The 26,890-nt window shown below is 38.4% G+C and overlaps 1 protein-coding gene across 2 annotated transcripts in view; it reads left to right on the forward strand.

Moving 5' to 3' along the window:
- ZNF277 (zinc finger protein 277) overlaps positions 1-26,890 on the forward strand; it is a 104,252-nt gene that overhangs the window by 61,797 nt on the left and 15,565 nt on the right. For both annotated transcript variants that reach the window (XM_021699311.1, XM_021699312.1), the window contains exons 3-6: positions 546-634; positions 907-989; positions 21,628-21,719; positions 25,156-25,266. In XM_021699311.1, coding sequence (XP_021554986.1) covers positions 546-634; positions 907-989; positions 21,628-21,719; positions 25,156-25,266 — 375 coding nt within the window. The remainder of the gene's footprint in view (positions 1-545; positions 635-906; positions 990-21,627; positions 21,720-25,155; positions 25,267-26,890) is intronic.

Consider the following 26,890-nt stretch of genomic DNA (forward strand, 5'->3'; position numbering starts at 1 on the left):
TTGTAAGCTTGGCTGTTTTTCCAAAAATCTGCCTCCTTTCAGACACAGTGTGCACATACAAAATTTTTCTGTCTTGTCATGTAGGTATTGAATTTAGACTGACGTCTCATTGCATATTTTTTTGCATTCAGTTCTTTTTATGTGTAAGATAATCACCCAGCTTTCAATTTATTGGAAAATGTGTGATAAAGCCTATTTAATCATTGTTGCATTTTAAATTCACATAAACTTAGATGTGATTTCAGAAAAACTTCATTATCACATAAAAATAATTCATTTTAACTTCCTCATATGTCTGTTTATTGAATTTAGGGATAGTAAAGTTTAATCATGTCCATGCCTTTGCAGAGTAATTTCATTTCATTATATATTTATTTCATATTTCTACAATGCTCTACTGCCTTTCCATTTACAAATTTTCTAGCAGTTCTCAGTCAACATTTGATTTATTGTTTTGGGATAATTAAATGGTCTTATAAAACCTTATCACTCTACAGTAAGCAGTATATTGAGTCTTACTGTCCTTTCTTTTTGATTATTTTAAGGTACATTTTATATTGGAGGAAAAGGTTCACTGAACAGCCCATTACAGATTTTTGTAGTGTGATAAGAATCAATTCCACAGCTCCCCTTGGTAAGTATACATCTTAGCTACCATATTTTCCTTACAATCCCAAAATTCAAATGAATAATCTTACTTTCTTAAATTAGAATTCTCTCACTTTCATGATAGCTAAAATTAAATTACTCTGTTTATGTTGCCTAACTTCAATAAAGCTAAACAGAACTATATACCAGAGGAGAGATCCTAATGGACATACATATATGTGTTTTTTAAAGGAATAAATCCTTCTGGAAAAAAATGATAAATATAATTTCTTATTTATTTTCCTAATCTCTCAACAGAAGAACAAGACAATTACTTTTTGTTATGTGACGTTTTACCAGAAGATAGACTACTTAGAGAAGAACTTCAGAAACAGAGACTGGTAAGAATGGTTTTAGAGGATGAATAATGTCTTGGAAATATGTGTAAAATCACTTTTGTTATTATTTTTTGTTTGTTCTCAGTTGTTACTCTGTAAACTTTCAAACATACACAAAAGAGACAATATATAAAGATCTTAGAAGATAAGGATACACTTGATTGAAGATTAAAGCGTTTCACGTTAAAAATGTGGTGAGAATTTTTGGCTTTGTTTTACTTCCTGGATTATCTCTAAAATAACAACAGAGCTTACACATTTTAGTATAATTTTAGCTGCCTGGCACATGCTAGGGTTCAGCAGTCGTGGAAAAATGCCCTCAGCTAAAATTGAGTTGAATTGATTAACTTTTTTTCTCTCCTCTTCACTGGAATGTGCTATGCACTAGCACTTCTTTTATTCCCCTTTATGAATTCAGCATATGGTTTGATCATAGTAGCCTTTCTCATTTTCAGCTTTAATTATAAGCAAGCTAATTTGAAAATCTCAGCATTTTTGGTCTTTAAAAAAGGTAACAACATACACAATTGTGAAAATTTCTGTTTTCATGAGTTGAACAGAAATTGGCTCATTTTTTGAAGTTAATAGTTTTGTTTATAAGTATGCAGTTTTCCATTATTTGTGATTTAATCTCAACTATTACTTGAAAATGACTTGCTCCTCCTTTAGTGGTACCTTTAAGTGTTCCTTGTGTCTTTGGATTTGGCTAGATAATGTTATGACAGAGAGCTATGATTTCATTGTTTTCTGCTAAATTCTCAAGACATCGAAGAAGAAAATAAGTTCTATCATAGTCATAGCATTTAAGGAAGTCTCCTGAAGCATATTATGTTTTGTAAACACCCCAAATGGTTATTTCTCACATAGGGAGAAAGGATATTGTTGGATGTTGCCTTATATGTCAGAGAAGTTATGCTTTTACTGTGGCAGCAAACCCAGTAAAGAAACAGGAGTTCTTAAGTCTTTCCTCTTTCCCTATTGTAGTGTCTTAAGTAATCTACAAAACAAGGATGAATTTGCAGTCATTTTATGTGTTTTGTTTTTGTTTGCTTGTACTTACTCGTAATTTTTTACTGCTTTGAGTTTTTTCACTGTTGCTCACAGTGGCCTTAATCAAGAATGATCAAACTGACATAATCCTAGTGTCCCCAAGGATTTCTTTATATCAAACGCTACTGCTTCAGCCATTGCTATTACTCTATACACAGAATCTTTACTGTATGTCTGCAGATAGATGCAGTCCCAGAAATACTACATCTCTAAAATTTAGGTGATCTTTTAAGATTCTGACACCACTTGCAGCATGTGTTTTTTTCCCCAAACCACTAAGCGATTCTCCGACACCAGCTGGGTGTCCTACAGTTCAACTCAATTCTGACACTGTCTCCCCAGAGATAGTATCAGATTCCACAGATTGAGGGCTCAGTCCCACAAAACTGTCCTCCGCTTCAGATGACAATTGCAAGTCCAAGTTGTTACCTGTGCTTCTGACCCACTGACTATAAATCAGAGGTTTCCATGACCCCCCACTCCCCGCCCACCTTGGATTTCATTAATTTGCCAGAGTAGCTCCCTCTAGGAAACCAGTTTACTCACTACATTACCAGTTTACTACAAAGGCTATCAAAGAATATAAATCAATAGCAGATGAAGAGATACATGCAGGGGATGAGACCCCAAGCAAAGGAGCTTCTGTCCCTGTAGAGTTTGGGGCCCAGCAAGACAGCACATGGACGCATTCTGGTTCATCAGCCTGGAAGCTCTCCAGACCTTGTCCTTTTGGGATTTTTGTGGAGGCTTCATTACTTAGACATGACATTGGACTTTGGTGACTGAACTCAGTCTCCATCCTCTCTCTCCTCCTAGGTGGGGGGGGCGGGGGTGGGGGGCTGCTGAAAATTCTAACCCTCTAATCACATGGTTGGCTCCACTGGCAACCATCCCTCACATCCTTCGGTCACTTAGGTGCTTTCCACAAGTCACCTCATTAACATGTCAAAAAACACTTTTTATAGCTCTGAACACTTAGGACTTTAGGAGCTAGTGCAAGGACAAAGACCAAATATGTGTTTCTTATTAAATCACATCACACCTTCTTACTAACTTTATAGTCTGACAGAGTGATAGATTTGATGAAAGTGAGTATTATGGCAGTGAAACAAAATGTGAAATTGCAGTCAGTTCATATATATGTATATATTCGTTGAATTCCTGCTTAACTAGATAATCATACAAAGGAAAAAATGCAAGGCATGGCTCATGTCATAAAAGAGCATAGAGTCTAGAGAAAAAAGGCAAATATATGTTCTTATCTCAGATATTCATCTTGGGCTTGTGAAGAGATATTGTGAAGTAGATACTGCACGTAATACACTTAGTATCTGCCACATAGAAAGCACTCAATAAAGGTTGCAAATAACAATAATAATACTGTGTATTAAAAATGAAATGGATTTGGGCAATTGGAGAGTTGTGGAAATGGGAGAAAAAATGCATATGGATCTAAGTATTCAAGATGTCAGGAAAGTTAATTAAATCCAATCTGGCTAAGGTAGAAAGATTTTTGGAAGAGGACTATGAGATGGATTTAAAGAGGTGAGGTGGAGCTAAGTTGTGGGGAACATTAACTTTGTAGTGATAAAGATCCATTGATGTCTCCTCATTGTCTATGGGACTGAAGTGGAGAAAAGATGATAAATATAGCTGTGTAAAAATCCACTTAAAGTTGACAAACTCTGGCAAAGAGCAGACTGATGTGGAATTACGGAAAGAAGCCAGCAGTTTCTGAGTGCCAGCCATATGCCATGCCTTGCCTTAGGTCCTTGCTTTATGTCAACCCTGTGAAGTAGCTATTAAATGCTGTTCTGTTCATGAGGAAACTGTGTCATAGAAAGACTCATTTGTGCAGGACCACGTAGTGAACAAGAAGCAAGATGGGGTTTTAAACCAAATGTGCCTGATGTGTGCCTTTTTAAGGAGTGCCATGCCAGTCTAGTAGTAAGTTACTCAGCTTCTCATATGCCTTACTCTTATTCTAGACTCTGGGAATTGCTCTGTTGTGGATGCTCAGGGTCTGACAGGTCTGTATAGGGAAGAGATTCAGGCTAGGATTGGAGTTTAGGGAAAACAGAGGAGATTTACAATAGGCTGCTGCTGAGAATCATGGCTAGAGGATCAACAAGAAAAGATTTGCCAGATAGCAGGAAGACAGGTTGAATTTGCAGTCAGCCATTTCATCACAATTTTATGCTCTAATAGTATGGAAGCATGAAGTTGGTGTGGGTGATGTTCCTTTGCAGTGGTGACAAGTTATCTCTCTTTTATATATAATGAACTCTACGTTATCAGTAACAGGCATTTCCAGAAAGAAGTCCAAATGATCAAATGGAACAACTTTGAGCAAAAGTAATAGTACACCTTTCATCTTCCATCAAGGACAAGAACTTTTTCAGATACTTTTAAGAATATGAATTGGTGTCCATTCCTGAAAGGTGCTTTGTCATTGTGTATTGGAACTCTTCAAGAGATTTATGCCCTTGGTCCTTATTCTCCCTCTAAGAATTCCTCCTGGGAGAATCATACACCCAAAAGGTTAAGTCACCCACTCTGCCACAGCTTGGTAGTTTTTTCCTTATTTGTTATTGGTTGTATTTTATCAAAGAATTTCTCTTCATTCATCAGAGTTTCAATCTAGCTTCTGGAAAATGTAATTTAAACCAATTAAGTTGCATTATGGTACTGGATATATAATGTAATCTATGTTTAAGTGAACTCAGCTTAAAGTCAATAGGATCTCAACTCAAGTCCATGAGGGAAGGACCCTCAAACTGGAGAACTAGTATGGCATATGCTCTCCTGATTTGCATTCATGGTAACTCATACATGGATTATATTCGTTGGTATTTACTCTCTCATTTGACACTCAGTAAAGCATTTAGTTAAATACTTTTGTATGATTTGAGTTCAAATTGACTTTGTCACTTCTTTGAGGGCAGGAATTATGTCTTATATTTAAATACTCTTCAGTAGTATTCAATATATTGATAAGTTCATGTTGGTATTTTCCCCCAAACTCCATTTTTTTTTAAATTCCTATTTCTGTGTGAGTAACTGGACATATATAAAGTCTAAATGATTCACTTCAGGTTACCATAGTAGATTTAAGTCTAGAACCATATTTCTGGGCGCCTGGGTGGCTCAGTTGGTTGGGTGACTGCCTTTGGCTCAGGTCATGATCCTGGAGTCCCGGGATCGAGTCCCGCATCGGGCTCCCTGCTCGGCGGGGAGTCTGCTTCTCCCTCTGACCCTCCTCCCTCTCCTGCTCTCTGTCTCTCATTCTCTCTGTCTCAAATAAATAAATAAAAATCTTTAGAACCATATTTCTTTTTCCATTTTCTTCTAGACCTCACTGGTTCCTTGTGACATTTGTGAGATTTGTATGTGTTCCCAGTTTTCTTTTTGAAAAGCTTGATTCCTATTTAACACTTCTTTGATTTTTTTTATTTGTACTCGGAAGGGAACTACAGATTAAGAAAGATTCTTGAGAGTTTAATAGCTTGTATACCTTCCTTTCTTTAGCTTTCTTCTTTAAAAAATGTTCCCTTGGGTGCCTGGGTAGCTCAGTCAGTTAAGGACCCGACCAGTTTTGGCTTGGGTCATGATCTCAGGGCCCACATCAGGCTCCACGCTCAGGGATTCTCCCTCTCTCCATCTGTCCCTGCCCCCCCCCCCCCCCCCCCCCCCCCCCCCCCCCCCACCCCCGACTTGAAGGAAAGAAAGAAAACCTTTTAAAAAATAAATAAAAATGGGAGTGCCTGGGTGACTCAGTCGGTTAAGCGACTGCCTTTGGCTCAGGTCATGATCCCGGGGTCCTGGGATAGAGCCCTACATTGGGCTCCCTGCTCAGCAGGGTGTCTGCTTCTCCTTCTCCCTCTGCCGCTCCCCCTGCCTGTGTTCTCTCGCTCTCGCACACTCTCTCTTTCTCAAATAAATAAATAAAATCTTCTAAAAAATAATAATAAATTAAATAAATAAATAAAAATGTTTCCTTGATCTCATCATTCTACCTTAATATCATCCAGTGGCCCTTTACCCTCTTCCCTCTTCAATGGGTATATATAAGTTTCTCAAGGTCATTCCCTCATCTAGGCTGTGCACTCTCAGAACTACTGCCGCTACAGATAGCTCAAATATTGGTACTGGTGCAGAGCAGGCAGTCAGAATAAATACCTGTTGATTGCATTCAGCTATAGCTTTCATCCTGGCTTACCTCTGAATCCCAGTTCTACTCTCCTTATGTTAAACTTCTCCATATGGATTTCCAGTCAACACCTTAAGTTGAATGTGCCTAAAACTGAACTTAAATTTCTTTCTCTCCTAAAATTTGTGATTTGCTTGTTTTCTTATGTAATGGCACCACCATTCTTCTGGTCACTCAATCTGGAAATTCCTAGGATCTTCTTTAACTCTTGTCAGTTCCACTTCTGAGTCCCATTTTCATACCTTTCTTTGTAATCCTCATGCCCTTTATCTTACCTTGCCTGTGGACTTACCTCTCCAATCAATTGACATTGCCTCCAGAATTTTAATATTAATATAATTTGATATTTTAATGTTAAAACATATAGCAGATTATTTTATTCTGCTAACCCCTGCTGTGGTCTTTATCATCTACATATTCTTTTTTGTTGTTGTTGTTGTTCCTTTGTTTTTTATTGAAGTCCAAGTGACACACAATATTATAGTAGTTTTAGGTATACACCGTAGTGATTCAACAATTATATACATTACAAAATGCTCAGTACTGTAAGTGTAGTCACCATCTCTCACCATACAAAGTTATTACAATATCATTGACTATATTACCTATGCCACACTTTTCATCCCCATGACTTATTTATTTTATTTTTTATTTTTTCATTATATTGTTTTCTTTCTTTTTCTTTTTTTCTTTTTTTTTTTTAAAGATTTTATTTATTTATTTGACAGAGAGACAAAGCGAGAGAGGGAACTCAAACACGGGGAGTGGGAGAGGGAGAAGCAGGCTCCCCGCAGAGCAGGGAGCCCGATGCGGGGCTCGATCCCAGGACCCTGGGATCATGACCTGAGCCGAAGGCAGATGCCCAAGGCCTGAGCCACCCAGGCACCCCTCTTTATTTTTCTATATGTTTGAAATACTACAAGATAAAAATTTTTTTAATTTTATTTTATTACGTTATGTTAATCACCATACCTTACATCATTAGTTTTTGATGTAGTGTTCCATATCATCTACATATTCTTAAGATTTTCTGAGCTAAGCCTGCATTTCCAGTGTCGTTTATCTTTCAGTTACCCAGTGTCCAGTTCATTCATTTATTGAATAAATACTTATCTTGCACCAGACCGTGTTCTAAATGCTGTTGTTCTAGCAGTGGATGAAATAGGCCACAGTCCCTGCCCTTGTGGAGGATGCACTCTGGTGAAAACACTACTTGCCTCACATTTACTCAAATGTATTAGGTAATTTCAGGACTCTGCTTCATCAACCAGGAATGCCAGCTCCACCGGTCCACCTGTATAAATAACATACCCCTCAAGATATTGCTTAAATGCCACATTTTCCACAAAAGCTTCCCAGATGCCACCTATCAGAATTAATAACCTCTTCAGAGCTCTCTTAATATACTATTTTATTTGGCTTTTCAATTACAGTTGTTCAGAAATCTGTCTTCCTTGCTGGAATAAATGCCGCTTAAGGGTTGGGATTGTCCTGTTTACTTTGTATCTTCTCTGAACCTTGTTCATAAAGGTTTAACTTAAATTTAATCCTCAAGTATTGGTGAGATATGTCTATAAAACTATATAGTCAGATCTCCCTGATTTTTAAAAGAGATATAAAATAGCAAGACAAACATCTTTAATCACTGGGTTACACCTTAGTATTAAAAAGCACTAGTTTTTCAATTGGCCTATAGGAGAAGATGTGGCATTCATAAGCTCTCAGTAGCAAGATGTAAGTTTTAATTAAATTGGGATAAGGGGAGACATCCATTTAACTGCATGGAAGTTTCTCTTTCTCTTTTTTTTTTAATCACTATTATATCACCTTGAGCAGTCATTCATGACAACTATAAGTATTTTATGACAATTTAAAAAAATTTTTTTAATTTTTTTTGAAGATTTTATTTATTTATTTGTCAGAGAGAGAGGGAGCACAAGCAGGGAGAGCGGCAGGCAGAGGGAGAAGCAGGCTCCCCGCTGAGCAAGGAACCCAATGAGGGACTCGGTCCCAGGACTCTGGGATCAAGACCTAAGCCAAAGGCAGACGCTTAACCGACCAAGCCACCCAGGCGTCCCAAAATTTTTTTTAATTTAAAAATGCTTGATTTTAATGCTTCTTCATGTATTCCACCTCTCCCCCCATAATAAAACAACAATAAAATGAATTTGTTTCTCCTACTAAGAATTTTTTTTCCCTCATGCCACTTTTCTTTATAGATTTTAGAGATTTTTAGTAAAGGGTTAAATTATTTTCTATTACTGTCTTTTTTTTTTTTTAAGATTTCATTTATTTATTTGACAGAGAGAGAGAGCGAGAGAGGGAACATAAGCAGGAGGAGTGGGGAGGGAGAAGCAGGCTTCCCGTGGAGCAGGGAGCCCGATGCGGGGCTTGATCCCGGGGCTCGATCCCAGGACTCCATCCCCGGACTCCGGGATCATGAACCGAGCCGAAGGCAGACGCACAATCGACTGAGCCACCCAGGCACCCTCTATTAGTGTCTTTAAAGTAAAAAGTCAGTTTACATTTACACCTTTCTGGCGTAATTCCTACCCTTGTAGCATATGCCCTCTAATTACATCTAGAATAACTTTCCCAAGCATGATGTGATATTTTCCATTGAACTGTAACATTATTAACAATCAACAGAGATCAAGTTAGCTAAAATGACCACTGAGCAATTTTAGCCTTCAGATTAGTTAATGTTTCTATTTAGGAAATAAATATAAACCCAGTCTGACACTATACTAAACTGAATCCTAAAGTTTACCACTTTGAACTCCTTTAACAGAACTTAAAATTTACATGGCATTTTTTATACACATTGCTTCTATGAGACCAGTAAGACAATATCATTATATCTGTTTAGATGGAAAAAACAAGGGCAAAATTGTTAGGAGAAATGTTCGAGGCCACAGTTATATACTCTATAAAATAAGAAGGGAAGCATCTCTAACTCCTGCTATTTCCCAAACCCCATGTACCATTCTTTTTCCAATTGCACCAGGATCCTTTATTCAATTTGATCTTACTTCTGTAAGCAAAAGTGACATTTTCTAAATTGACATTTGTTACAATGAATAAAAATGGATGAGTAGGACATAGATACATATGTAAATAAATAATAGTGTTTTGTTTCTATTGCTAAGATTTTTTTTAAGAAAATCTAATTTCTTTATTATCTTAAGTCAGTGGTAGGTAGTAAATTCTTATTCCTTTGGGCCTAAACTACTTACATTTTCTTTTAAAAGTTGAAGTTAATATGTTTTCAGAGTTTTCCCTATCTTTAGAGAAACATAAGGGTATATCTGACCTTGAGTTTATCTAAGAAAATACTTCCTCAGGCAGGTTATACTGTACTGATCCATGCCCTGTCATAGCTCTCTCTTCTTCTAGTGTAAGAGGGGGGCATTTTGCGGTCTCCTGTAGCCACCTTTCCATTATTAAAATCCTCCTCTTCTTGCCTAGGCTAGATTCTCTCATATCTTCAGTACAAATAGAAATTAGACTTTTCTATTTCTCATGTGTTTAACTCTTGCAATTTTTTTTCTTCTGTCCTCCTTTTTTTTCAGTGTAATGGTCTGTTCCATATTAATGATTACCTTTATGTAATTTTTTTCTCTACTAGTTAATTCTGTCTCCCTTTCTCTTCAAAAAGCCACCTCAGTGCGACTCCAAGTAGAAGAAAAATGTCTTTCTGTCCTATGTAGCAGGCAGATGGTTGTTGCTGTTATCATTGCTGTTTCAGAAGGGGTAGGAGGTGCTGATGTCTTTCAAGAAGGTGGAATATTAGTCACATCAAACCTCATGGATTTGTGGGAGTATATCATAAACCAGTTAAGATATTTCTCTCTGGCTTTTTTGTTTTACAGTCTTGCTTTAGTCATTGACGTGTCTTTTCTCATTTATTTATTAAGATCCTTGATATTATTGTCAAAGTTAACTTTCTGTCAGCTCTCATAAAATGCTGATTTATTTTAAGAAATGGTAGTGTTGGGTGCCTGGGTGGCTCAGTTGGTTAAGCAACTGCCTTCAGCTGAGGTGATCCTGGAGTCCCAGGATCGAGTCCCACATTGGGCTCCCCGCTCAGTGGGGAGTCTGCTTCTCCCTCTGACCCTCTCTTCTCTCATGCTCTCTCTCACTCTCTCTCTCAAATAAATAAATAAAATCTTTAAAAAAAAAAAAAAAGAAGTGGTAGTGTCATTGATAACCCTTGCTTTAATTCCTGCCTCTACATTTATCCCTGCCTCTACATGCAGAGGTGTGTTTTTGTTTAAGTATACTAAGTATATTGTATGGGTATATTACTAACATGAATTCAGAATGCTCAAGTCACCAGATTCTGGCAGACACGTTAGTTTCTTCTGGGACTACCTAGCATTTTTTGACACTTAAAAAGGATTTCTTTGGGGAAATTTTTACTTTTTACTTGACCCCTGCTCAGAGGGCTTCTAAAATATCTAAGTAAGTTGCAGGCAAATTCTGTTGTGAATGTGGTTGAAACTATATGTCAGTATCTTTACACAAAATTTATTTCCATTTTACTTTGTTAATCAGACTTGCCCTCCATTCCTTAAATTGGTGGAAGTTTACTGAGCTTTTTATACTTTAATTTCCTCATACTGAGTTTTTACGTTAGAGAAAGGATGTGATAGAAAAATAAGCCTTCACCATAACTCTGAGTGAGATCAAAATGAAAATACCATGCTTACTATAAGAAGATACGAGAAATGGCAGAAAGAACGAGAGGATTGTGTTATTTTTTATCCTTCTTGAGTTTGAAACAATTTTAAGACCATTTCGATAGTTTATATAATGTTCACTCATTCAGTTTCATATAACTCTAGTAAATGAAATTTTCCAATACTTCCAAAAATTTATTTGGAATAAAAATCCAGACCCCTTACCAAGATCCCAAAGGGGCTGGTACCTGTTTCTCTCCCCCACTTTGGTCACCATATCCAGCCACATGGCCACGTCTCTGTCTCCATTCCTTAGACACAAGCTCTTTCCATTCACTTGCTATTTGCACTTGCACTTGCTATTGACTGTACTTGGAATGCTAGTCTCCAAAATCTCATGGCTTTTCTGAAGGGGAAGGGAAGAGTTTTTGGAAAAGCTGATAATCTGAGGTAAGCGTCTAGAATGGAGCTACAGGCAAATGAATGCTTTGGAAATGCTTTTGGAAGATAAAGACTTTTTAAAGAATAATTCAAATGACTGAATTGACTTAGGAAGAATTGGTTTCTGTAGAAAATTAACTTTAGCTATCAGCTACAAGGTAGATACTCAAAACTTAATACTGACTGATTAATTCACTGAGAGCTTTTTTCTCAGTGAGGAGGAAAGATTTAAACCTATTCTGAATTCCAGATTATGACCAAAAAGAAGGCATAGGTCGCAGTGCCCAGTATAATACCAAACCTTCAGTTAAATTTTGGGAAATTTTTGCTTAGTAAATGGCATTTGTTTTAGCCCACTGGAGTGTCCCAAGTCACCTGTTTTCACCAAAAAAACAATATGAAACCTTCTCTGTGTTAATTTCAATTCATTTACTCCTTTGGGGGGAGTGGGGGTGTGGAGAACAGGAAGTAGATCGCAAACAAACTTCCGTAGTCTCTTTTTTATCACCAAAGATAGCTGAGGTACCATTCTCCATGCCTTGATGTCAGTTTCTCAAAGGAGTGCCAGCCCAGAATCTCCAGTGCTGTACTTAGAAGCTGCAGATGTTCATACTCTTAAAGAGAAAAGGCTGATCAGTGTTCCATATGTATTAGGGGGCTTTGCCTTTTGGTATGCAGTCTGGGTTCTGGTACTATAACCAAGTCACTTCAAAAGAAAGCTAGTACTTGGTGACTCATTTATATCAACAGTACAGACCTTTTTCTGCATCTGACTAATGTACTTTTTAATATTTATTACTTTTCTTTTAAACTTCCATTTTGTTGATGGTCTACTGTTTTATTTTTTACCCTAACTTGTACTGATGGCTGAAAACTTAAGAAAATCCAATTCTAAACTGTTCCAGGATTGATTCTTCTTCAAGGTTTTAACTCCTCTAAGATTCCTAAATGTTCATGCCATCATCTCTTTTCTTGAGGGGATGATCTTTTGTGATTCCATCATGGAAGTAAAAAATAAATGCACTCTGGACCTTTGCTGGTCCCCGGACATATAGGGGAAGAGAATGACCAAGGGGTGGTGTGGCAGGTCTCCTTGTCTGCCTTCTTTCCCTGCTGTCATCCCATCAGGTTGTGGCCAGACCTACTCTGTCTTTTTTTTTTTTTTTTTAAGATTTTATTTATTTATTTGACAGCGAGAGCAGGAACACAAGCAGGGGGAGTGGGAGAGGGAGAAGCAGGCTTCCCGTGGAGCAGGGAGCCCGATGCGGGGCTCCATCCCAGGACTCCGGGATCATGACCTGAGTGGAAGGCAGACGCTTAACGACTGAGCCACCCAGGTGTCCCCACTCTGTCTTTTAGAAAGATAAACCTTAATTTCCATAAATTTCAAATATCTTAAATATTTTTTAGTATTTAAATCCTTTAACACCAAAATACATGCCTATAACTTGCTTGAATGTTCTAAGAAAAAATGCACTATAGAACTTGCTTGGCAAACTGCCATTTAGAGTCTCCTGGGCCTATCTTCATATGCAGCTCTTATACCACTGAACACTGTTGTACATTCACAAGGAACTCAGGAATGATACTTTATTTCTCAGCATTCTTGCCCTCTCCCCTAGCAGTGGCAAACCAATGCTTTGTAGCAATACAGCCTTTGGGTCCTTCCCCCAGCAGCTTCTGGCTTTTGCTTTGAATGCTAAAGAATGGTCCCAGAAAGCAAGTGGGTTTTGTGCCTGCTCACCACTGATGGGCTCTTGTTCATATTTCTTTCCCCTACTCCTGATCTTTCTCCTGAGAACTTGAAGGAAACACGTGGAAAAGAGCTAGACCATTTTGTTCCCAGTGACTTAGCCTTTAAAAATTCTGTAAAATTTCAGCTATTTTCTTGTTCTTGCCTTTTCCTCCCGTGTTCTGTCAAAGGGGAAATAATTTGTGTCTGCCTCTCCTGAGAGTGGTTTATCGCCTTCTGGAATTCAGTTTGTCTCGTGCCTTGTGACTTCAGATTTTTTATTTTCTTTTAAAAAATAACAGCTTTATTGAGATATAATTCACAGAAATACATTTCACCCTTTTAAAGTGTATAATTCAGGGGTGCCTGCCTGGCCCAGTCAGTAGAGCATGTGACTCTTGGTCTCCGGGTCACTGAGTTCGAGCCCCATATTGGGTATAGAGATTACAAATAAACTTTAAAAAAAATTAAATGAGGTGGCTGGGTGCCTCAGTCTGTTAAGCGTTGGACTCTTGATTTGGGCTCAGGTCTTATCACAGCGTTGCAGGATCCAGCCGGCCTCGGACTTGGTGCTCAGCAGGGAGTCTACTTGAGATTCTCTCCTTCTCCATCTCCCTCTGCCCTGTAGCCCTTTTCTCCTGCACTCATGCATGTGCACTCTCTCTCTTTCTCTCTAAAATAATAAATAAATCTAAAAAAGAAGTCAAAAATAATGAATTAAAAATAAATAAAATGTACAGTCCTATGGTTGCAAGTATATAGATTTTTGGATTCAAAGTAAGGAATGATTTTCTTTTTCTTTTCTTTTTTGATTTTTCCAGCTTTTTCTCACTGTGAGGATATTCTCTGACTTTTTTTTTTAAGATTTTTTTTTTTTTTCAAAGATTTTACTTGTTTATTTGACAGAGAGAGACACAGCGAGAGAAGGAACACAAGTAGGGGGAGTAGGAGAGGGAGAAGCACGCTTCCCGCCGAGCAGGAAGCCCGCTGCAGGGCTGGATCCCAGGACCCTGGGATCATGACCTGAGCCAAAGGCAGACGCTTAACAACTGATTCACCCAGGCGCCCCTTTTAAGATTTTATTTTTAAGTAATCTCCACACCCAACATGGGACTCGAACTCACAACCCTAAGATCAAGAGTCGCACGCTCTGCCTACTGAGCCAACCAGGCACCCTTCTGTGGCTTTCTTAATCCTAAGCAGGGTAGCAGAGCAGAACTCCTCCTCCTCCTTCTCCTTTATTTTAATTAATATCTTAGTGATTAAGTGCCACTTTTGGTTAAAGTAGATGCTTTTCCTTTCACAGGGTTCAAAAAGATTCGTATTTGTCTATTAAAAGGCATGGCTTGAAGAGACAATTGAATCAACTAACTAGTTGTCATAAATAAATTCTAAAACCTATTCTTGTTTGGTACTTAATCTTGATCTTTTAACCAAGTTGTTAGTGATACGTATATCAATAAATTGCTGTATTTAGTTACCTTGATATATATTTGGCCAGAAGTTTGTCTTTGCAGGAGATGCTAGCAAATTATGTCACTCGTTGCCAGGTGTTATTTGGATAATTTTCTGACAATCCCCCACCCACCCATCCAGTCAGGGCTAGGCAACTGGTGACACCTTACTTAAAATGTAATCCATGCTGAAAATTGTGACCATGATTAACAAAATACAACTTTAGAGACCAGTAGTTGGTGTTGGGAGGATGAAATGCAGATTAAGAATGTTTTTAGGGATTTTTTTTGTGTAGTTTGTGGCTATTCTCGAGTCGTTTTGACAAAGAATTAAATGACTTGCTATGCACGATCCAGTCCATGTTTAGGACTATGCAATTTCTATGAGAGTATCAACCCACATGTCTCCTCGTTACCTTTTAAGTCCTGTGACTCTACATCCAAGTGAGAGCTAGAAAAGCAACATTCCGGGTGCTTTACTGAAAAGACAAAATCTAGATTATTATCGACCAATAAAACTACATTCGGGGAACATTGTTTGAGTTCAGTAGTTTTCCTAGATAGTCTTAAACTTTCAACCTCCAATCAGGAGGAAGCAGGCATCTATATTGTATCCTAGCAACCCTCACCCAACCCCTCTGCATGTCACCAAGTTTGGAATGTGCTTTGGCATGAGAGCAAGCTTATTTTGAGGATCATTATGAGAAACATCCATGTTGTTTGGTCTATTTATTCTAAATATATTGTCCATTATATCATATTGTATACTTGTCAATAACTTCTAGCTCCCCAGAGCTAAGCCAGACTTCACAAAGCACAGTCCCCCACAAGACTGTCCTTATGTTAACACCAGCCACAAGTGGGGGATCTCCAGGCCACCTTCACTTCTGACCAGCTGGCTACAAATTCAGGGGTTCCTACTACCCCACAACTGTCAGAACTCAGGAAAGCACTGTACTTACAATCACAGTTTTGTTATAGAAATAGATACAAATGAGAACCAACAAGAGAGATATATAGGGGGAAATCTGGCAAAGTCCTAAGCACAGTTTCCATTGTTTCCAGGGGCCTGTTGCCCTCCCAGCACATCAATGTGTGGCAGTACAGAGTACTGCCAACTAGGAAAGCTTACCTGAGCTTTGGTGTCCGGGGTTTTTACCGAAACTTCATTAAGCCTGACTGATTGAGCCATTGACCACAGAGCTGAACTCAACCACCAGTTCTCCCCCTCTTTCTGAGGTAAGGCTGATAGCATGTGGCTCAAAGCCCTGAGCCGCTAAGCACGCAGTTGGACTTTCTGGCATGGCTGCCTCCATCCTGAGTTACCTCATTAGCATTAGCTGTCAGGTGCTGTCAGAGGGCTCACCCTGAGGAAGAAAGACACTCCAGCTGTTCAAGAAATACCAGGGGTATAGGGGCGCCTGGGTGGCTCAGTCGTTAAGCGTCTGCCTTCGGCTCAGGTCATGATCCCAGGGTCCTGGGATCGAGCCCTGCATCGGGCTCCCTGCTTGGCGGGAAGCCCTCTGCCTCTGCCCCTGCTTGTGTTTCCTCTCTCGCTGTGTTTCTCTCTGTCAAATAAATAAAATCTTAAAAAAAAAAAAAAAAATACCAGGGGTATAGAGGTTACTTCTGAGAAATAAGGGACAAAACCAGCACAAACCCCTGTCTGATCGGTTTCCCTTTTCTAAGAAAGCTGATAGCCAAATTTGGGGTCCACCTTTAGGTTTGAGTTGTGTGTGTGTGTGTTATTTTTATTTTTTAATCTTCAATTTATGTGCCCATCCTACCTAATTTTTTTCTTTCTTTTACTTTCATTTTTATGCCACATTGTTTTATAGCAGCCTGAGGCCAAGGTGGAGGTGTAAATGAAATAATCCCAAAGACCTCAGAAATAATCCATGATTCTGAAAGTAGAAAGCAGGAGGCCTAGGGGATCCTGCTGCCTTCCTTTGGAGGCTCTGGGCCATTGCTCTGACTTTAGTAGGGACATTTTTTGTGTTCTCTGTTGAAGGAGCTCAGCCGGGCTTCTAACCTGAGAATGCCTACCTGGATTCTACTGTGCTGCCTGTGGGCTAGATCGGGAGGGAACCTTTGGGGTGTGCTGTTTGCTCTCACAGTCACTCATACAGCCATTCAGCTGGAAAGTCTGTTGTGAATCTGAAATGTCAGTATCTAGAGAACGTTTTTCGTATCTATAATTAATAACATCAGCTTTAGTTTTCCTTCATGACGTTACACAAGCGATCTCCATTGGATAAGCATCAGTTTCTGCTTTCCTGTATACAAATACTTAACTAAATTGAGATTTTTCTAAATTGCTTTTTTCTAAGTTGCTGATTTTTATAACTTTCAGCCTAACTCACATTTTCACTTTCTACCTATATATGTCAATCCCCTATGACTGTTGAATGCCATCTGCTCTATCTGCTGTTTCATTAATGTTTCCTCTGCCTTCGGCTTATGAATAAAGATGAAAGACTCTGCACTGACCCCTTTGCTGCCATTCTTGACATTTTAAACCAATTAGACAAAAATACAGCTTGTTATTATGACTCTTTGCCTAATACAGAAGCTGATCTTGTATTCTTACAACTGTGGTTTTTATCCAAGCCTATTTTGTAATGAAAATTTTATCTGACTTCATCAGATAAGTTTGAGAAGTTCAAACATATAACATCTGTGACTTTCTCTTCATCCCTCTATTCTATAAATCCATGAATAAAATCTAGTATGTCTACCCAGCATGAGATTTTTTTTTTTTTTTTTAGAAAAATAAAACCACAAAGCTGGTAGGCTTTGATTTACACATCTTTGTGATGCTTTCTGTGGATTATCTGTTAATATTATACTTTTTTGTTTGAAAGTGAGGTAAAATATATGCTAGAACTAATCAGATACCAAGCTTTACAAAAGAAAAAGGAAAGAAAGAGAAAAGGAAAGCTGTTTTTTCTTGATTGACCTCTGCTTTCTGCTAATTTCATTTACATAAGACTTCTCTTATTTTAAAATTATCAAGTCTAGGAAGAGGAGAGAATCCAAATAAAGCTAGTCCTTGTGTTCATTTTTCCCAATTATGAAGTTCTTCCTAGACTTGTTAATATGAAAATGAGAAAAGTCTTATGCAAATGAAATAAACAGAGAGCAGAGGTGGAGCAACAAATGGTTTAAGTAGCTCCCCTTCAAGGAAGGTCTGGAAAGGAGTTTAAAAAGAGTTTGTGCCATGGACAAAAGGCAGATCTTCGTGGAATGAACTTGGGTAAAAATTAAAGGAGTTGTGTGGGGCCTGCAAGATCAGGGATGACAAGGGCACTCCAGAGTCTTTGTCTCTCTTATTGTGGTTGTCAGTTGTGCAGGTAAACTAACAGAGTCCTCAGTACCCGCCATCACCGTGTGAGAGAGGCTCCAGAACAGAACAGCCTGGTTTTAGTTACTTGCCATTAAAGTGATTTTTCTTATTTTCCTGTCTATCCCATGCCACCTCAAATATACCAGAGTGTAAATTAGGCTCTCCTAAGAAGAATCAATTTCTATCACTTCTAATGTTTACATTCGGGTTTTACAATTCAGGATCAGTTGATAAAACTTTAATTTGGCCAAAGAAAACCTTAAATGGCTTAGTATCCCTCTGGTTTAGACTCACAAATCTTTCGTGTTTGTGCTGAGCCAAAACCAAGGAGATACTAAGTTGAGTAAGATTTTTCTTTAGCCAAATTAGGTTATATCATCACAAGCTTGAGAAATATGAGCCAGAATGGTGACTTATTGAGCACTGAGTCTTGTGGACTGAAAACAGGAAAAGGCAGGGAAAGTACGGGCTCGGCTGCGGCCTTACTGTACCAGTAGTGATAGGGTTTTTTATCAAGAGCTTTATTTGCTGGGTTTTTGTTTTTGCTGCTAACAAAGTTATTGATATAGAGCTCTGAAATGTGTTTTCCTTTCTTTTTCTTTTTCTTTTTTTTTTAGTCAAGCCAGGCATGTTTATAAAAGTTCAGTTTCCTTTAACAATACTTCTTTTATTTGACTTCTCCTATCCATTTCAGTTTTGGTATAACGTTCACTTAAACTAAAAAAGCAGTAATTAAAATGGTCTGGTACATCTACCTTAGCTCCTTTATTTCTCTTTTATCTATCCACTTGCTACCAGCATGTAAATGTAAAGAGTTTCTTTTATATTTGCTGTATGCCTGAAGTGTTGAGCAAGGTCTTTTCTTTCTGCATGTCGGAACTCCCAACATATTCTAGTGCTGTAACCTCTGGGATCTCCATTAAGCTTCACAGCCCCTGGAAATTCCTCCATCAGAACTCATGAGTCCTTTGTACATGTACAGCTCAGTATTTAGACAAAGATCAAAAGAATCCCAGTACAGGTTTCTTGAGCTCCCTCTTTTCAGCTTTCTTCTCTCTAGTACCTTGTCCTACAAAGTGCACTCGCTTTAGTATCCTGAACTCCAGTCTTTTTTTTTTCTTTCCTCCAACCAATGAGGTAGCTACACCTCATTTGGGTTTCACTTCCCTATGTTGCAATTTGGAAAATACCACCCAGCAGAAAACTGGCAGTGTATTATTTTATTCTTTCATGGATCACAACCCTGCACTATTACCCAATGTCTGAAAACAAATAAAATAGATGAAGCAAGTTATTTTTTTTTTTTTTTTAAAGATTTTATTTATTTATTTGAGACAGAGAGAATGAGAGACAGAGAGCATGAGAGGGAGGAGGGTCAGAGGGAGAAGCAGACTCCCCGCCGAGCAGGGAGCCCGATGCGGGACTCGATCCCGGGACTCCAGGATCATGACCTGAGCCGAAGGCAGTCGCTTAACCAACTGAGCCACCCAGGCGCCCGAAGCAAGTTATTTTATAGTAGTTTACAGGGGGAGGGTAAGTGTGATATCCATTATTCCATCATGGCTGAAACCAGTTCATTGAATTGATTTTTATCATGGTAACTTCTTAATTTTTTTTCTTCAAGTGGATTAGTATTTCTAGATGTTTGGTGATACATTTCCAGCAATGCCACAAGGAGTTTATTAAGCTTCTAGATATTAGCTCATTTTTATGCTATTCTATAAGTATTCACAGAATCATCAGTAAACTTTTTATTTTTTTTAAAGATTTTACTTATTTGACCGAGAGAGAAAGACAGCACAAGCAGGGGAAGCAGCAGGCAGAGGGAGGGGGAGAAGCAGGCTCCCCACTGAAGAGAAAGCCCGATGCGGGGCTCGATCCCAGGACCCTGGGATCATGACCTGAGCCAAAGGCAGCCACTTAACCGACTGAGCCACCCAGGAGCCCCAGCAATAAACTTTTTAAAGTTCCTATTTTGAGCTCCATGTTGTAAGAGAAGCTGGAGAGTAGTATGCCATTCTAAGAACAGCATAAAGACTTAATTTTAACTCCAAAGAGTTTTCATATCCCTTCAGAAGACCAGGCAGGCAAACAGTTAACAAAGAGATGATGGTAATAAACAGTAGAGATTGACATTGGCAGGATAACAATAATATCCAACATTTAATGACCCATGCACAATTTGGGCTCTTTACATAAATTATCTGATTTAATCCTATAAACGATTCTGCGAGATAATATTTCCATTTTCATCTTAAAAATGAGAAAACTGAAAAAGTTAAATAAAATATTGAGTACCACTGAGGCCAGAGTTCAAATCCAAGTCTACTCAGTGTTTCAGAGCCGGAGCTCGTAACTCTTATACAGTAGTCTGGAAATGGAAATCTTGATAGAAATGGTCTTAAGTTACAGATTAAGATTTGTTAACAGGCAGAAAGCAAAGAGAAATAAAATGACCTCAAGGAATGATGGTGTGTAGAGCCACCGGGGTGTGTAGAACCACATTTTATTGGAGCAAATGTTACCAAAGCGTATTTAAAATTACTTGAGTTGGGGGCGCCCGGGTGGCTCAGTCAGTTAAGCTTCTGCCTTCAGCTCAGGTTGTGATCCCGGGGTCCTGGGATTGAGTTCCTTGTTGGGCTCCCTGCTCCATGGGGAGGCTCCTTCTCCCTCTGCCTCTCTCTCTCTCTCTGTCTCTCATGAATAAATAAAATCTTTTAAAAAATTATTTGAGATGAAGAATAACTAGATAATAGTGTAGGAGGAAAACAACGTTTAAGAAAGTTTGCCTTGGAGCAAAAAGAAGGATGGATATGATGAAAAAAGGACTGAGATCCTGGAGACCCTCTAGGAGACTTATTTATAGTAATCCCATGACTGATTAAAAACTGGACTCAAGGTGATGGCATTGGGAATGGTGGAGAAAAGTAATATAAAAGGTAGTTCAAGTGAAATATTTGTCAGAACTTGATTGCAGACTAAACTGAGGAGTATCAAAAGGAGCAAATCAAAAAGCCCACCACATTTTTGTTTGGAAAAGAGGGAGAGAATGGGAGTTGACTAATAAAAACAGGAGTAGGGAAGGATGATGAGACCCAGTTAACTCTGAGTTTCCTGCATAGCTATCCAAATGGAGTGTTCTGTCAGCATTTAACAGTATAGACTTGGGGCACCTGGGTGGTTCAGTCGTTAAGCATCTGCCTTTGGCTCAGGTCATGATCCCAGGGTCCTGGGATCGAGCCCCGCATAGGGCTCCCTGCTCCACTGGAAGCCTGCTTCTCCCTCTCCTACTCCCCCTGCTTGTGTTCTCGCTCTTGCTGTGTCTCTCTCTGTCAAATAAATAAAATATTTTTTTAAAAAACAGTATAGACTTGTAGTTTTGATACAAGGACAGAAATGGAGAAATTTGAAATAATGTCAGTATTCATATATTCCCTTTGTGCTTCTTCCCAGATTCCTCCCATTCAGACTATAACATATTTCATTAGCTAACTGTGGATTTATTAAAGATAATATCAGGGGTGCTTGGGTGGCTCAGTCGGTTAAGCGTCTGCCTTCGGCTCAGGTCACGATCCCAGGGTCTTGGGTTCAAGCCTGCTTCTCTCTCTCCCTCTGCCTTCCATTCCCCCTGCTTGTGCGCTTTCTCTCTCCTTCTTTGTCTCTGTCAAATAAATAAATAAAATCTTTAAAAAAAAATAATCTCAAATATCTGTTTCTACTTTACAGAAAGAAATTCTGGAACAACAGCAGCAAGAAAGAAATGATAACAATTTTCATGGTATTTGTATGTTTTGCAGTGAGGAATTTTTCGGGAACAGGTTTGCCTTTATGCATGTCTTTGAATATTACTGTTTTTCATCTGAAAACATATCAAAACATTCATAATGGTTATATAAATTAAGTTCTTTGGATTAGCTCAGGACCCTTTCATATATCAGCAATAATTTTTTTTAATATGCCTGACATCAAAGATGGACTATAGTTGCTCTAAGCAGAATAGGGGAATAATTTTTTCATTTTTTTTCTTTTATTTTTTTTCCAAGTTTTTATTTAACTTCCAGTTGTTAACTTACAGTGTAATATTAGTTTCAGGTGTAGAACTTAGTGATTCATCACTTACATACAACACTAACTCCAATACCCGGGGCTCATCACTACAAGTGCCCTCTTTAATCCCTGTCACCTATTTAACCCATCCCCCCACCTCCTCTCCAGTAACCATCAATGTGTTCTATGTAGTTCAGAGTTGGTTTCTTGGTTTGCCTCTCTTTTTTCTTAAATGCCAAAAATAAATTTGTGTTTAATGTCCTAGGACTTTTTCAGTTGGCTGACAGGCAAGACCATGTACAACAAACTACTACAGACACACCCTTCTATATTGTTAACTCTAAACCTTTAGCAGTTTTTGATGTTTCATTTTTGAATATAAAAACTAATAAAGATTAGGGATGCCTGGGTGGCTCAGTCCGCTAAGCGTCTGCCTTCCGTTCGTTCAGGTCATGATCTCAAGGACCTGGGATCAAGTCCCACATCGGGCTCCTGCTTAGCTGGGAGCCTGCTTCTACCTCTGCCTACCTCTCTCTCTCTCTCTCTCTCTCTCTCTCTCTGACAAATAAAAATAAAAATCTTTTAAAAATAAATAAAATCAACAAAGATTTAAAAAAAACCCAAAACAAAAACTGGGGTATTGATAATTCTTTACCACTCCCATCTGGGTCGAAAACCAACTGGCATACTATAATTCGGTTCTAAAACTAATCGCCCAGAGTTAGCATCAGGCTCTGCAGGTTAAAGGGCATCATCCCCAACAAGACTGCTTGCATTTTAGATACCAGCCACAAGTTCAGTTGACCAACTGACTAAAAATTCAAGGATTCTCACCAGTAATTTGCATCCTTCAGTAGTTTACAGAATGACTCACAAAACTCCGGAAAGTGGTATGCTTAGGACTGCAGTTTTGTTATAAAGGAACAGCCAAGTGAAGAGATCAGGAACAGCCAAATGAAGAGATACATAGGGCAAGTTTTAGGAGGTTCCTGAACTCAGAGCTTCTGTGCCCTTTCCCCCAAAGAATCAGGACGTATCACCCACCCAGCACATCAAGGTATTCACCAACCTGGAATCTTCACTGAGCTTTGATTTCCAGAATTTTTAATAAGGCTTCATCACATTAGCATGATTGATTCAATCATTGAACTTAATCTCCAGATCCCTCCCCTCTCTGAAGGTCAGGCTGGCTCAAAATCTCTACCTTCTAATCCTGTGGTTAGTCTTTTCCTTGACCAACCTCCATTCTGAAACTAGCTAAGGGCTAGTCGCCTTGTCAGCGTAACAAAGATAATCCTATCATGGAGAAATTCCAAGGATTTTAGAAGCTCTGTGCCAGGAATCAAGGACAAAAACCAGACAGATTTCTCATTATACAGCATTTGATATTTACAAATGAACATGACTTAAATACAAGTCATGAAGTTGTAACCTCTAGTAACTGGGAATAGTTCAGTGGCAACATAAGAGTGGACAGTCAGAGGGGTGCCTGGGTGGCTCAGTTATTGGGCGTCTGCCTTCGGCTCAGGTCATGGTCCCAGGGTCCTGGGATCGAGCCCCAGCCGCGCATCGGGCACCCTGCTCCGCATCGGGCTCCCTGCTCTGCGGGAAGCCTGCTTCTCCCTCTCCCACTCCCCCTGCTTGTGTTCCCTCTCCTGCTGTGTCTCTCTCTGTCAAATAAATAAATAAAATCTTTAAAAAAAAAATGGACAGTCAGAAAAATACCTTTTTCTACCCACTTCAAAGAAGGCAGTCTACAGTATTAAAAAACAAAAAAGCCTGGCACAGTAACTGACATTATTACCTGAAAAACATTGAGGAGAGGGTAGCTACAGATACAGTACTAATTTGAATTTAGAAAATGGTTTGGTTGCAGCACTGATGTTCAAAACACCACTAATGAAGATTTGATTCTTCTGTAGGGCAGTTGGCATAGAGAAAAATCTGTGCCAAAAGGCACTGTGAAATACTCTATGAAATACTAGTTTTATTCAAAGTTATCAGTAATAGTTAAGTGGTTAGCCAAAAGAGCGTATTAATTATGAGATTAATGAATGGGACTCCTACATACTTAAAAAAATCAACAAACATTTTCATAGGGTTGGTTGCTTTATTTTCTAAAGGAAAAAAATAATAACCCTAAAAAACAGTGATTTGGAGCCAGCTTAGTGTCCTAAATAAGCTAGGTAAATTGTATAATGTGTCACTGTGTAGAGTGGTTTGTGTACCAATGAGTTCCCCAAAACTGTCACCTTCATTTTATGAACTAAAGTTGTGATAAAGAGGGCGCCTGGCTGGCTCAGTCTGAGGATCATGCGACTCTTGATCTCAGGGTCCTGAGTTCAAGCCCCATGTTAGGTGTAGAGATTACTTAAATAAATAAATAAACTTAAAAAAAAATAAAAATAGGGGCGCCTGGGTGGCTCAGTTGGTTAAGCAACTGCCTTCGGCTCAGGTCATGATCCTGGAGTCCCTGGATCGAGTCCCGCATCGGGCTCCCTGCTCTGCAGGGAGTCTGCTTCTCCCTCTGACCCTCCTCCCTCTCATGTGCTCTCTCTCATTCTCTCTCTCAAATAAATAAATAAAATCTTTAAAATAAATAAATAAATAAATAAAAATAAAGTTGTGATAAAGACCCAGTAGAATAATATATTTTACACATAGGCATTTTTGCTATGTAAAACTTAGATAAATTAAAATTTTCCTTTTTAGCATAAACTAATCAACAGACTGGTCATGGTATATTCAGTTTATGGTAACCCTTACGTATACTCAGATTTGTTAATTGTGGGTTCCAGGTCGGTGTCTGATCGTGAGCTGACTAAATGTCTGTGATCCCAGGACATATATAGAAGGACATATTTCCCTTTGGGAGTTGTCTCTTCCTTCTCCCTACAATGAATTGGAAAAGTATGCAAAGCACAGTTTAATAGTTTAAAGGACAGAAACCCAATTCATCTATAGAGTATATTCCTGTGCACTGGCAGATAATGGAACAAACTTAACTCACTTTAAAGAACTATTGTGATTATATGTGTACTTAAATACTATATAACATACCACTCTTTCATAGCCCAAATGTGTGTTTTAGTGTTTAACCTTTGCATGTACTTCTGATTAGTGTAATCATTATAAAAGTGCTATCCCTGACTTGATTTGTTACTAGATGATTTGTATATAATATAAATTATTCAAATTTCTTCGTAGATCTATTCTTTTGAACCATATGGCCAGAGAACATGCTTTCAACATTGGATTGCCAGACAACATTGTAAACTGCAATGAATTTCTATGCACATTACAGAAAAAACTGGACAAGTAAGTATTTTTTTCATGAAACACAACCTGAAGCTATTTTAATTTTGGACTCTTGGGAATTTTTTTTATTGTCTGTTGTGAATTTTTTAAGATTAATCTAAAAGAACTAATTAATAAAATGGAATTTTCTTCTTTTTGTCTAGATCATATTGCCTTTTACTGCTTTTTAAAAGAAGTATCATATTACCAAACAGTGTACATACCATGTAACATATGCTATATAGGGTATGAAGAGTATACTCTACATCTGGCCTAAGAAATAGAACAGGGATGCCTAGGTGGCTTAGTCAGTTAAGCGTCCAGCTCTTGATTTCAGCTGAGGTCATGATCTCAGGGTCAAGTCTACTTGAGATTCTCTCTCTATCTCTTTAAAATAAATAAATCTTTTTTTAAATAAAGAAATAGAACATTATTAATTCCCTTGATTTTCATGTGTGCCCTTCCTCATTCATATCTCCCCATTTCTTAATTTTGTCATGGTAATTCGTTTTTCAGTATAATTTTTCACATATTTGGTAAATATATTGTCAAAATGTTGTATGTTATTCAGCTTTATGTGAGACATAACATACTCTGTGCATTCTTTTACCTTTTAGTATTTATTCACACTTATATATCATGACACTCCACTTTTCCTAAGACCATATTCTGGTGACTGTATCTAGTGGGTATCTAGAGCTTAGCTTGTAAAATAAGGAAGGAAATTCTCTAGGTCACTAAAATGGTTTTCAAAAATCTATCCACATTTTTCTGTAGGAGAGGGCCCAGTATTTTTTCTCTCAAAACCTAGGTTTTTTGGGGTTTTTTCTTTGTTTTTAAAGATTTTATTTATTTATTTTTAGAGAGAGAAAGAGAGCTTGAGTGGGGGGAGGAGCAGAGGGAGAGGGAGAGAGAGAATATCAAGCACACTCCGCAGTAAGTGCGGAGCCCAACAACATAGGGCTCGATCCCACAACCCCAAGATCATGACCTGAGCCAAAATCAAGATTCAGACACCCAACCAACTAAGCCACCCAGGTGCCCCTGTATTTTTTTTTTTTTTTCCCAAATGGAATCTCAGCCCACAGTATTCAGAGCAATAACATTAAGAAAGAAATATTAAAAGTTCTGAGTTCAAATTCTGGTATCAACACTACATTAATGTCCTTTTACTCTTACTAAATGATCCTTCATTTATAAAATAATAACAGATGTGCTTTCTAGCAAGATTAGCATAATTTTTTTTTTAAGATTATTTATTTACTTATTTGACAGAGAGAGAGATAGCAAGAGAGGGAACACAAGCAGGGGGAGTGGGAGAGGGAGAAGCAGGCTTCCCGCGGAGCAGGGAGCCCGATGCGGGGCTCGATGTGGGGCTCGATGCGGGGCTTGATCCCAGGACCCTGAGATCATGACCTGAGCCGAAGGCAGATGCTTAACGACTGAGCCACCCAGGCGCCCCAAGATTAGCATAATTTTTTAATGCCATAATTATGTGCTATAAAAGAATATAGTTATTTCTGTGGCACAAGAAATGGTTCAAAGGATGTTTAGTAGTGATGACAAAAGAATTCGAAATTGAAACAACTGATTTCACCCATTTGAGAGTTTTCATGTAAAAGGGAACTTAGATATAATCTGTGTG

This window comes from Neomonachus schauinslandi, chromosome 12 (assembly GCF_002201575.2).
Source record: "Neomonachus schauinslandi chromosome 12, ASM220157v2, whole genome shotgun sequence".
NCBI lineage: Eukaryota > Metazoa > Chordata > Mammalia > Carnivora > Phocidae > Neomonachus > Neomonachus schauinslandi.